The sequence below is a fragment of the Peromyscus californicus genome, unplaced genomic scaffold, assembly GCF_007827085.1.
Source record: "Peromyscus californicus insignis strain IS unplaced genomic scaffold, ASM782708v3 Scaffold_6__1_contigs__length_162567912, whole genome shotgun sequence".
Lineage (NCBI taxonomy): Eukaryota > Metazoa > Chordata > Mammalia > Rodentia > Cricetidae > Peromyscus > Peromyscus californicus.
Genome location: NW_026294584.1, coordinates 70,356,569 through 70,369,716, shown reverse-complemented (window position 1 = coordinate 70,369,716; position 13,148 = coordinate 70,356,569). Strand labels below are relative to the sequence as shown.

The 13,148-nt window shown below is 41.5% G+C and overlaps 1 protein-coding gene across 3 annotated transcripts in view; it reads right to left on the bottom strand.

Moving 5' to 3' along the window:
- Positions 1 to 11,854, bottom strand: part of Tax1bp1 (Tax1 binding protein 1) — a 64,223-nt gene extending 52,369 nt beyond the window's left edge. For 2 of the 3 annotated variants that reach the window (XM_052721266.1, XM_052721267.1), the window contains exons 1-2: positions 11,722 to 11,854; positions 2,633 to 2,801 (exon numbers count right to left, since the gene is read on the bottom strand). In XM_052721266.1, the coding sequence (XP_052577226.1) occupies positions 2,633 to 2,794 (162 nt within the window). In that variant the 5' untranslated portion in view covers positions 2,795 to 2,801; positions 11,722 to 11,854. The remainder of the gene's footprint in view (positions 1 to 2,632; positions 2,802 to 11,721) is intronic. The other variant, XM_052721268.1, reaches the window with a different exon arrangement.
- Positions 11,855 to 13,148: the final 1,294 nt, after the last annotated feature.

Below are 13,148 nucleotides of genomic sequence, written 5' to 3'. Positions count from 1 at the left end.
GTCACACCCTAACTAGAGTTAAGACCCTGCTTCAAAAAAAAGTTAACACTTTAGCTATAACATAGTCCTAAAGAACCTGTTCAAGTACATGAACTGATCCAATGAATATGTTTATAAATAGTATGACACATCAATTGTACTTGAGTATACCATATATACATCACATATGTGTATCACTGTGTGTAGCCAGATATCAATGTTAATACTGATTAACTATTAAGCATAAATTATTTTCTTTCTTGTACCTGTCTGTACTATCATAAATTTTACTACAGACTTAAATTTCCAGTTGAGTTTTTAAAGTACTATCCAGACAAAGAGAAGACATTCTACACATTTCTTTCTTTCACTTAGAGAAAAGATACAGCAGCTACAGTGTACAAGGAAAGTTGTTTTACATTAACAAACCAAAATATAAGCAACTAGAAGTGACAAAAATAAGGAAGAGAGACTCTAACAAAAGGTCCAGTACTTTTCAGTTACTGATCTCAGCCCAGTACGTAGAGCATAAAGCACTACTAAGGAGCCCCAGGGCTACAGGCATAGCTCAGGGGTTCCCCAGCACCAAAAGAGGTTCAAATGAGAAAAATATAAACAAGATTCCAACTTCCGTTACAGTTCAGACATCTATAACAGAGACAAGGGGAGGAACAGAAGGTAAATAGGTGACTTACTGCAATAGTAATGGAAAGAACGGAAAAAAAACACAACCAAAGCAGTGGTAATTAAGGGTATAGACATAAAGTAACGAAGAGTGAGCAGAACAGGTATTTGACTAAATTTAAGGAGAAAGTCATAGGATTTGGGGTTAAGGGAAGTGATGGGCCATTAATGAAAAATAAAATAAAATCCACAATATAAAAACAAGTAGTATGAAGGGAAATACAAAGATTTATCTTGAATGTTACAAACAGCTCACACATATACAAAGATTTCCCACACCAAGAAAGTCTACAAATTGGCCTAAAAGTAAACTTGACTACGTTCAAATCTCCCTCAACTTCTCTAAATTAAGTATATACTCTTGTAATAAGCACTACATAAGCACTAACCCCAAGACCACAGACCTCAGCCTGATGTGATTATGCACCCCCATAATTGCAGCACTTGGAAGGAGGAAGCAGGAGGCTCAGGAGTTCAAAGTAAGCCAGAGCTGGAAAGTGAGTCTGAAGCTGGCTCAGGCTTCGTGAGTTACAAGAGACCTTGTCTAAAAACACAAAAACAGAGCTAGAAAACGGCTCAGTGCCTAAGGTGGCTCACAACCTTGTGTAACTCAGTTCCACGAGATCCGACTGACACCCTCCTTCTGGCCTCTTCAGGCAAAAGGCAAGCATGTGGATCACATACATACACACACACATATAGGCAAAATACTCACACAGAGAAAAGTCAATAAATGTTAGGGGAAAAAAAATTTTAAAGCTCGACTCAGCACTGTATTTTACATCTATAAAATATCTATATCTCAGGAGGCTGAGACAGGAGGATTGCTACAAATTCATGGCTAACATCATTGTAGAGATGACTCCTCAGGACAGGCAATCCTGAGCTCCATGAGAATCACAAAACAACAAGCAGCATACAGTTCTTACTCATTTCTCTCGACAGTCTCACTTCCCTGTCATTGCTCACGTCACTGTTGGGAATCCTTTCCTCTCCTTCATCCACACTTCCCTATTCTTGTCTTTCTCTCCGACTTTTTTTTTTTTTTTTTTTTCAGGAAACTCCAGTTCTCAATTAGTATTATGACCTTAATACTGCTATCTCACACAAATTCAAAACAAACACTGGAGTCTCATAAAATGCTCCAATGACTATATCTCTGTTTTCAAAACTGAGGTGCCTTAAGGGGACACAAAAGTAAGTTTCAAACTTAGCTACTGAGGAGTATAAAAGAATGACAGATTCAATAGGGTATGGTGGCCCACACGTATTGTAATCCTAGCACTTGAAAGGCTGAGCCAAGTGAATTGTTCTTTTTTGGAGCACCCTAAGGTATACAGAGAATTCCAGCCTACTCTGGGGTACAGAGTAAGACTTTGTCCCAAAACACCAGAAGGAACCACCCCTTTTCTTTTTTTGCAAATATGATTTTGCTGCCTTTCATCATGTGGATTTTCGCTTCCAGAGACTTTTGTTTGTTTGTTTGTTTGTTTGTTTTTTGAGATAGCGTTTCTCTGTGTTTCTCTGTGTAGCTTTGCTCCTTTCCTGGAACTCACTCTGTAGCCCAGGCTGGCCTTGAACTCACAGAAATCGGCCTGCCTCTGACTCCTGAGATTTATGCCACCACTGCCCAGCACAAAATTGAAACTTAATATAGTGTTTGTTAAGATAAGACTAGTATAAGCTACATCCAAATCTGTTTAAGGAAAATATACAGATTGTAGAGATGACTCCTCGGGTAAAGATGCCTGTCCCCAAGTCGGATGACCTGAGCTCAGTCCCTGAAAGCCACATGGTAGAAAGGGAAAACCAACTCCTTCAAGTTTCCTCTGACTAGACACAAACCATGGCATGCCCACCCGCACACCTATACACACCCCCACATACAAAACAAAGAAATGTAATTTCTAAAAAGAGAAATAAAATAAAAATAATCTACATGGAAAACACACTCAAAAGCTTTTCTTACCTTGAATATACCAACCCAGTCTTTGGGATGTGGATGGATATATGGAGTTAAGGTGTAATGACATTCCAAGTGTGCATTAGGAAGATAACTTTTAGCCACATTTTGAAAGATGACATGGGCAAAGTTGGAAGTCTGCAATGGGACTTCTTGAAAGGATGTCATTGTGAATCTGAAAAGAGTAATTCATGTAAGTTAAACACTGTCAACTAAGAATAAACTTACACTTCTAAAACTCATGTAACTTTTGGGATAGGGATACAAGTCAGTGGGTCCAGTGCCTGTTCCTCATGTATCAAGCTCTAGGTTCAATCCCAGCACCACACACACACAAGTATAGCTTTCAAGTCTAATTTTAAATACCTACATGCCTTAAACGTGAGAAATATTCCTTTAAAATGTGACCAAATACAAAAATAAAAACTGAGAAACAACTAAAGCTAGCATGTGGTGGTATTGTGGTCCCCAAAATATTGTGTACCCTAATAAATTTACCTGGGGTCAGAGAACAGATAGCCACTAGATACAAAGGCTAGAAAATGGTGGCACTCACGCCTTTAATCCTAGCATTCCAGAGATTGAAATCCCTCTGGATCTCTGTGAGTTCAAGGCCACATTGGAAACAGCCAAGCATGGCGACTCACGCCTTTAATCCCAGAAAGCCAGTCTTTAATCCCAGGGAGTGACGGTAGAAAGAAGAAAGGTATATAAGGCGTGAGGACCAAAAACTAGAAGCATTTGGCTGGTTAAGCTTTTAGCTGGTTAAGCTTCAGGCTTTGAGCAGCAGTTCAGTTGAGAGCCATTGGGATGAGGACACAGAAGCTTCCAGTCTGAGGAAACAGGACCAGCTGAGAAGTTGGCCAGGTGAGGTTAGCTGTGGCTTGTTCTGGTTTTCTGATCTTCCAGTTCACCCCAATACCTGGCTCAGGTTTGATTTTATTAATAAGACTCTTTAAAATTCATGCTACACTAGCATGACTCGGGAAGCTACAAGTGAGTTTAAAAGCCAAAAACTAGATCTGTCTCAAAACAAAACTCAATCCAATCCAGCTCTCCTGGAGAGCCAAGCCCTCTGCTTCTAACAGAAAGCAAAGGAAACAGTGGTGTTTTAGTATAGACACTGCCAATACAAACCTGCTGACCTCTAGCAGTAGGGAAAGAGAAAGCAAAGGGAAGAGGCAAAGGAAGAAGGGGGAAGAGGGGAATGGGGGAAGAGAAGAAGGGGGAAAAGGGGAAGGGGGAAGAGGAAAGGGGGAAGGGAAGGGAGGGAAAAGAGGAGGGAAGGAGGGAGGAAGGAAGGGAGGAAGGAGGGAGGGAAAGAGAGGGAGGAAGGGGAGGGAGGGTGGGGGGGAAGAAAGGAAGGAAGAGAGGAAGGACAATTAAATATCAGTATTTTAGGGGCTGGAGAGATGGCTTAACAGTTAAGAGCACTGACTGCTCTTCCAGAGGACCCATGTTCAATTTCCCAGTACTCAACCACTTACAACTGTCTGTAACTCCAATTCCAGGGAACCAGCACCCAGAGAGAGAATACATGCAGGAAAACACCAATGCACATAAAATAAAAATGAATTATTAAAAATAAGTATCAGTATTTTATTAAGCATTGTTGAAATAACTCTTCCATTACGTACAGAATCCCTGAACACCACATTCCCCTCATAACTGAGGCCTTCCCCCTCCCTCTTCTCCCCAGGTTCTAGAGTTTGGATTATCATAAAGTAAACCTGATGCTAACATTCTGTTTGCATTCTCACCCAGTGACTGTGAGGATTGTGATACCACTGAGAAATGGACCATCATTTCTCACCCCTGGTTTCATATTAGACCCATTAAGGGCCTTTAAAATTAAACAACAATTACGATGATTCTGTGCACACACACACACATACACACACTCTCCTGCCCCAGTCTCTCTAAATATCCTTAATCCTATAGCAGCCAAATAGAAAGCCAGTTATTTAACTCTGTAAGTATGTAAACTTTCTCAGCTGATTACTTGAAATAATCCTTCTTGCCAGTGGTAGTGGCTCTCTCTGAGTTTGAGGCCAGCTACGTAGAGAAACCCTGTCTCGAAATAAACCAATAAATAAATAAATCCTGCTTGTTCCTCTACCGGTATTGATGTTATCCTTTCCTTCTGGGTTTAATGATATTATCTTCAAAAACAAAAACAAAAACCTACCTTGACTTCTAGTACTCATTTACTTTACCCATATACATACTTATTATTAAAAATAAACAGGCACTAACTGAAACTATACATAGAAGTGACAGCACACAGACCAAGGAGGTTATATTTAGGAATATATAACAATTGAGTAAAGAGGCCATGAGTTTGAAAGCAGGCAAGGAAGGAGGTATTGAGGAGGGTTTGGAGAAAGAAAAGGAAGAAATGATGCCACTGTTTTATAATCTCAAAAACTAAAGTAATAAATAAATAATGGGATTAAAGATAAAAGACTCCAGGGGTAAAGGTGCCTGCAAACCTGGCAACCTGAGTTCAATTCCTAGGATCTACTGCAAGGAGAGAACCACCTCCTAAAAGCTGTCCTCTCCACATGTGGCCAGTGGCACCTGCACCCCACACCCATACATACAATAAAAATTTTCAAGCTTTTAAAGAATAGCGTGCATGAACTATATAGTGTTGAAAAATCTATCACAGATCCAATAAAGGCTCACTGGATCTGTAAATGAGCACTAAATGAATGATAAAGACGGATCACAAAAAATGCAAGACTCAAATGATTGTTTCCTTTGTCTTTATTTTGGTTAAGACTGGGTCTTGCTATATAGTCTTGGCTTGTCTTCAAGTCTCAGCAATCCTCAGCCTCTCTTGTGCTGGAAATACAAGTGTGTGCCACCAGCCCAGCTTCAAATGGTTTTCTAATATGCTTTTGATAAAAGGAAAACCAGTGAGGATTTCTCAAAGACGCAACCCACAGAGCACATCATAGACTCAATACAATCATTGATTGTATTGATACAGTCACACAAAAAATGAAGACTGGCTATATAGCACTTGCTTCTAAGTCATTACAAAGGATCCCTGTAACACGAGGGAAACAGGGAGGGGGGTGGGGAGCTGACTAATCTAATTTACTTCACAGCTCAATGAAGTTCCTACTTAGAAAGCACAGCAGTAGATGCTACTCATTTGTGGAATTATTTAAAAAATGTTATCAATTAGGCATAATGCTGCAGATCTATCCCAACACTCTGAAAGCTGAGGCAAGATTTTTTTAAGTTTGAGACCAGCCATGGCTTCATAATGAGACTGGAAAAAAAAAAATCTAAAAACTAAGAAATAAAAAGCCATAATCCAACTAGATATGGTGATACAAAGCCAGTCTGGCCTACACACAGAGACCCTATCTCAAAAGAAAATAGAGGGAGAAACCAAGCAAACAGGAAAAGAGCTATGCTTGCTGCTGGGCCATGGCTTCACCACCAATAATGGCAGGCACCACTGACCGGATGAGGTCTCCCATGGCAACATTCCATCCAAGGAGATGCACACGACACTGGGCTGAATGCCACTTCAAAGAACTGACTATTTATACAAGAAGTCTACCCAGCAGCCAGAGCGGGGAGGCACATACTTTGAAACACTACCTAAACTGGATGCCACACCTCTGAACTTACGGTGTCATTAAATTCTAGTTACTCTCTCCAATTACTTTCCACCAAGCTATGTGGAATATCTTAAATACTTGGAGGGCATATACCTAAGTTTATAACTCAATGCAGCATTTAAATTTCTGCAAGTATTTATAAATGTTATTTTTGTTTTAAATGACCATGTTGATATAAAACTCATTTTAATAATCCCTCCCCCAAACTCGTTTTTAACAAAAAAAAAAGGCAAAACTACCATAATACTTTACACATATTCATGATGTTCATATCAGAAAAGTAAGAATCTGTGATTAAGCCAGGCTTGGTGGCCCCGAGTTATAATCCTAGCACTTGGATGCAGAAGAATTAGGAGTTCAAAGTCATCACCCAGCTACAAAGAAATTAGAAGGCCAGCCTAGGCTATATGAGACCCCTCAAAAAACAAAAACAAAACCAAGGGGACTGGAGAGATGGCTTGGTGGGTAAAGCACTTGCTTTAGCATCAGTCCCTGAGTTCGTATCCCCAGACGCACACTTGCAAACCCCAGAGAACAAAGACAAGCAGACCATAGGGACTCTCTGCCCAGCCAGTCTAGCTGAATCAGCAAACTCCAGGTTCAATGAAAGACTATCTTTAAAATAAGCACGGTGGAGAACCATAGAGGAAAACACTTAACATAAACCTCAGGCTTCCACAAGAACACACAAAGATCTGGGAATGGAGGTGAGTTGGTAGAGCATTTGCCTAGCATGCATGAAGCCCTGGGTTTTTTTTCCTCAGGAGCAGAGAAGTATGAAATCAATGCTATTAAAAGCTTTGGGCTGCCGGGCGGTGGTGGCGCACGCCTTTAATCCCAGCACTCGGGAGGCAGAGCCAGGCGGATCTCTGTGAGTTCGAGGCCAGCCTGGTCTCCAAAGCGAGTTCCAGGAAAGGCGCAAAGCTACACAGAGAAACCCTGTCTCGAAAAAACCAAAAAAAAAAAAAAAAAAAAAAAAAGTCTTGCCGGGCGGTGGTGGCGCGCGCCTTTAATCCCAGCACTCGGGAGGCAGAGCCAGGCGGATCTCTGTGAGTTCGAGGCCAGCCTGGGCTACCAAGTGAGTTCCAGGAAAGGCGCAAAGCTACACAGAGAAACCCTGTCTCGAAAAACCAAAAAAAAAAAAAAAAAAAAAAAAAAGCTTTGGGCTGTTTTACAAAAGCTATTCTATTATTATTATTTGGGTTTTTTTTTTTACTTTTATTAAAATACAGCTTCTAATTTTAAAAAAGTTAGCATGGATAAACGCAACCTGAATCATTAATTTTAGACTGGAAAAAAAAAATTCCTACTCCCACACAGTAACTCTGCTTAACTCTTCCCACAGATAATACACTGAAGTGACAAGGAAGCTACTAAAAACATTGGCATTCACTGCAAACGCCAAATCAGGAAATCACACAGCCCAGCGGAGGAGCAACGTGCAAAGTCACTGCATCACCGTGTGTGTGTGTGTGTGTGTGTGTGTGTGTGTGTGTGTGTGTGTGTGTGTGTTAATTAACGTCTGGGAAGTGCAGCTTCACTAAATTCCAGAGCAAAGAGCAGGCCGGCTTAGTTGGAAAGAACTTCACCATGCCATACTCTGCTTACTTCCTTGTCTCTAAAGCAATCTACAGAAACAAGTAAGTTGGAAAGCCAAAGGTAAATAAAAAATTCCCAGTCACTAACTGAAGGGCCTGACAATTATGTCTAAAAACCAATGCCTGAAATGCTACAGTGAACTCTTCCTACCACAGTCCCAAAGTTCTAATACCAGCACAACTTCTTTTTGTGTGTCAGGCTGTAAACTATTCTCCATGGCAGTGGTTCCCAACCAGTGAGTCACGACCCCTTTGAGTGTCAACCGACACTTTCACAGGCATTGCCTAAGACAATCAGAAAACACAGATATTTTCAGATATTACAGATATTAACTTTTTTTGTTTTTTTTTTTTTTTTTTTTGGTTTTTTTGTTTTGTTTTGTTTTGTTTTTCGAGACAGGGTTTCTCTATGCAGTTTTGGTGCCTGTCCTGGATATCACTCTGTAGACCAGGCTGGCCTCGAACTCAGAGATCTGCCTGGCTCTGCCTCCCAAGTGCTGGGATCAAAGGCGTGCGCCTGCCGTCACCTGGCTTGATATTTACAATTCGTAACAATAACAAGATTACAATTATGAAGTAGCAACAAAAATAATCTTATGGTTGAGGATCACCACAACATGAGGAACTTTATTAAAGGGCCGCAGCACTAAGGAGGTTGAGAACTACTGCTCTATGACTCTTTGCACTAAAACCCAATTTTATTATTCCTACAATTTACTAATATTGAAAGAAAAGATAAATAAGAGACAGCGGCATTCAGCTAAGCAAATGGCTAAAATTAAAAGGGAAAAATCATTTCGCTGTCATCTTTACTTACTGCTCTGGGCTTTTATAAGCCCCAAACAAAGCAGTCTATCATGGTAGTATTTCTTCCAGTGGCTCCATACGAAGTTAAACTTGGCTTTTTAAATTTTAGATATTTCACCTATCCTATTAATTAAGCCTCAAAAAATACTCTGTATGACACAATTAAAGTATTTTAAAATCATCAGTAAGTTACTAAATTAATTATAGTTGAAATGGATTGATTTCTAGTATTTGCTTTAAAAACTCCAGAAGAAAAAACAAATGTGTCAGGGATAAAAATAACAGCAAAAAAAAAAAAAATCTTAATTTCACTGCTTCTATTCCTTTTGTGTACGATCAGAAATTTCAAGAATTAAGTCAATAAAATCAAACTGGCAATAAAAAGCCCTATGTCTAACTTACTTCAACAGAAAACATTGTATGAACACTTTGTACCCTTGCAAAGTGCCATAATTAAGATAGTGGTTGACAGCCAATGTTTTTAAAAAAAAAAAAATCTTCAGTTATAAAAATAGGGGCCTATTTCCAGCATATTTGCTCTTATACATATTTGTTCCAGTGTTCAGAAACATCTGAAGGGGGACAAAAATAGCCTGGTAGTCACTAAGATCCCTTACTCATTCTTCAGCCTTTTGCCTAGTTTGTAGAATAGCATACTCTCAGAAAGATGTTATCAGGCAACCTTCTAGGAGGCAGAAACAAAGACCTTGCTAATCTGCACTCCTGAAGACACTTTGTCTCCAGTAGCTTTCAAGGCTGAGTGTCCCTATATTCTGCCCAGTTGCCACCTGGTTGTAGTTTTCTCCCTTGAGAAAGGCGCTATATGTTGTAGTCCAGGCTGGCTTCAAGCTCATGACACTCCCCCCACTAAGACTCCCAAGTGCTAGAATCCCAGGTGCTAAAACATCAGGCCTGATTTAACCTTTTATAAGTTCTTTTCTAAAATACTATGCTCTTGGCCACAAATATTAGGGGACAGGAAATTTGTAATTTCTCCTAAGGCTTATTTAAAACAATGTAAGCTTTAGAGCCACGAATGCATAAAGCCCAAACAATTTTATGAACTAACAGCCATTCCAAAAGAAAACAATCCAGCCGGGCAGTGGTGGCATACGCCTTTAATCCCAGCACTGGGGAGGCAGAGTCAGGCGGATCTCTGTGAGTTCGAGGCCAGCCTGGGCTACTAAGTGAGTTCCAGGAAAGGCGCAAAGCTACACAGGGAAACCCTGTCTCGAAAAACAAAAAAAGAAAGAAAAAAGAAAACAATCCAATAAACTTTACAGGTGAACCTGGGCTTGGTGGCAAACACCTTTAATACCAACACTCAGAAGGCAGGCAGTTCAAGGCCAGGCTGGTCTACATGAAGAGTTCCAAGACAGTCAGGACTACACAGTGAGACCCTGCTAATAAATAATAAAAATAAACTTTACAGGTAAGGTAATTCCTCCAAAGAAATAAAAATGTATAGATAGGATTAAGCATCCTAGGGGCTGGAGAGATGGCTCAGTAATTAAGAGCACTTGTTCTTGTAGAGGACCCAGGTTGGGTTCCCAGCACCTACGTGATGGTGGTTCACAACCATTCATCACTATAGTTTCGGGGAATCTGACACCCTCTTCTGACTTGTGGCCACCAAGTATACATATGGTGCACAGTATAAATGCAGGCAAAACCCTCATACACATAAAGTAAGTCTAAAAAATTTTTTTAAGTTGCAACCAATAATGCAAAGATGTTATTTTTGTCCCAGAAAACGTATTCATTGGTTAAATTTCACATACATGGCTGTGATCCTAAGAGCAAAGGTTCTTGTATATGTGGCTAATGTAATAACTTGAAAACAAGTAATACAACAAATATTTAACCAAAAAAAAAAGAGAATGAGGGGGAGGTGGTTAACAAGTTATTTCCAACATAGCCAAATACATTCTTGCAGAAATTTAACTTAAGTTCAGAGTAGTGCTGTTTGCCTGTAACCCTAACATTCAGGAGGGACACAGAGATCAAATTTACCATTTGGAACAGAAAGGAGGTGTGGCCTCAGCCTCTGCTCCACACAGGGAGAGCACCTTATAAAGCTCATAAGCCCACAATCTGCCCACTTTAACCAATGTTATCCAAATAATCTTTTTCAAATGTCCTAGGATTGAACGCTAAAATTTTAATTACTATTTGTTCGTGTACTAATCAAGAAATTTTACCACTGGCAGGAAGCAGCGAAGAAAACTTTCCCATCTAAATTTCTAACATCCTAACTTGCAACTGTAAAGCCGGAAATCTCTCATAGTCAAATGCCACAACGTTTTCCAACCAAGCTTTGAGGAACAAACTGTACCTCGTATTTCTCAACAGAGAAATACTAGCGTCCACGCCTGCTAAGTTCTAATAGTAGTTTTCCGGCGATGAGCACTAGCAGGAACTTGTCTCACACCTGCGGACCTGTCCAAACTCCGGTGAGCTTGGGCAGGGGGTGGGGTTGGGAAGGTGGAGACCTGAAAGCCAGTCAGTCCAGACCGCCAAAGAGCGAAGTTACCCTGCCCACGATTTCAGAGCCTTCTCCAGGCAGGCACCAGGGGGAGGGTTGCTTTCCAAACAGTGAGATTTAACTAATCTCTTAGCCCTTGGGAAGCCAGCGCTCAGGCCAAAACACGTAAACACATAATAAGGCGGCGCAAGAAGTCCCCGCCTCTTCCTCCAGAAGCCACTCAAAACAAAACAGTCCCACTAGTCACCGGCTGGGTCTTCCCCAGCCCGCCGCGGCCTAGCGTCCGCTACTCTCGGGGCTCTCCACCAGTCTCCTGCCCGGTAGACCCCCCCCCTGACCCGCCGCGGCCTAGCTCGCCCGCTTCCGCCGCGCTTCCCACTCCACCGCCAACCCGAGCCCACGCACACGTCACAATCGCGGCCCGGGAGAAACTTGTCCTTGGGAAGGAGAGCTTCGTCACCCCGGAGACGGTTCCCAACACTCGCCAGGCCCAGGTTCCAGGGCCGAGACGGAGCGCGAGCGCCGGCTCCCCCGTCAGGCACGCGGCCCGCCCGTAAGCCTTACCTGTCAAGGCCTCTGCCCGGCGCGCTCCGCCGCGCTCCGGAGCTCAGCCGCCACCACCACCGCCTCCCAGCATAGACCGGTTACACCGACTCGTAGCAGAAAGCCGGCCTCACGTCACTTCCGCCCTAGGAACGCTCGCTTCCGCCGCCGTCTCTGCGCATGCTCCGCGGCGACCCGCCCCACTCGCCAGCTGTGAAGAAGGGCCCTTGGTGGTTTTGCTGACAGCTTGTCCTCTGGGACTTTCGCTCAGTGATGTAGTTACCACAGAACACAGTCCTTTTAAGACAAGTTAGTTGACTTGCCAGCAAGGTGGGAAGGATCGCTCAGAGGCGACCTGGGTCCTAAATATCAGTCTGAGCCAATGCATCTGTTTAAATATTTAGGGAACCCCCAAGAACGGTTGGAGCGCCCACGGACAGAACCGTCAAATTCCTGTGTTGCCACATAAATCTGGTGACATTTACAGTATCACCAGTTTAGGAAGAGTAACAAATTAAACATGAAAACAATAATATATAAAATCTGTTTCATGTTCTTTCATTTCTCACATAATTCAAGTCCACTCAATGTTTGCTAATTCATTTGTTTCTTATATATTGAAATCTTCGAAGTTAGGATTTTTACAGGGGTCTCTCCATTCTGGTCCTCCAAAGGGAAAGAATCTGTTGAAACATAGGCAGTTGAAGCAAAAGTTCTTTAGCAAAATATTCTAAAGGGAGGTAACAGTACATTCGGGTCAACATTGTGGGTTTTGAAGAAGTATTATGAATGAGGTGGGTAGACCGGCGATGGTGGCGCATGCCTTTAATTCCAGCACTCGGGAGGCAGAGCCAGGCAGATCTCTGTGAGTTCGAGGCCAGCCTGGGCTACCAAGTGAGTTCCAGGAAAGGAGCAAAGCTACACAGAGAAACCCTGTTTCGAAAAACCAAAAAAAAAAAAAAAGTATTATGAATGAGGTAGGTAGTGTATTCATGAGGTAAGATAATTAATATTCCAACACAGGAATATGATAGATTTGAATAAAATACACTTTCTTCCATGAAGTTCCAATTCAAACTGTACGTTTAACAGAGAAAGGTAAACTATATAAGTAATTTTAGAAATTTAAACTTACATTATTTTCGCTTCCACATCCTGATTAACAAAGTCTATTTCTTCCTATGTTCTTCTAGCAAAACCCACAAAGGGAAATGGGTTGCAAAACCACAATGCTAATAATAATATAATGAAACTGAGGTCTTTTGAGGTTTCAGACCCTTCATTTTTCTGCAGCTATGGGGGGGAAAATGCCCTGGAGCCATATATATATATATGTGTGTGTGTGTGTGTGTGTGTGTGTGTATGTATATATATATATATGTACATACACATACATATATTAGAAGCAACCCATTTGCAACCTCGAAGACATTTAACCACAAAGGGGC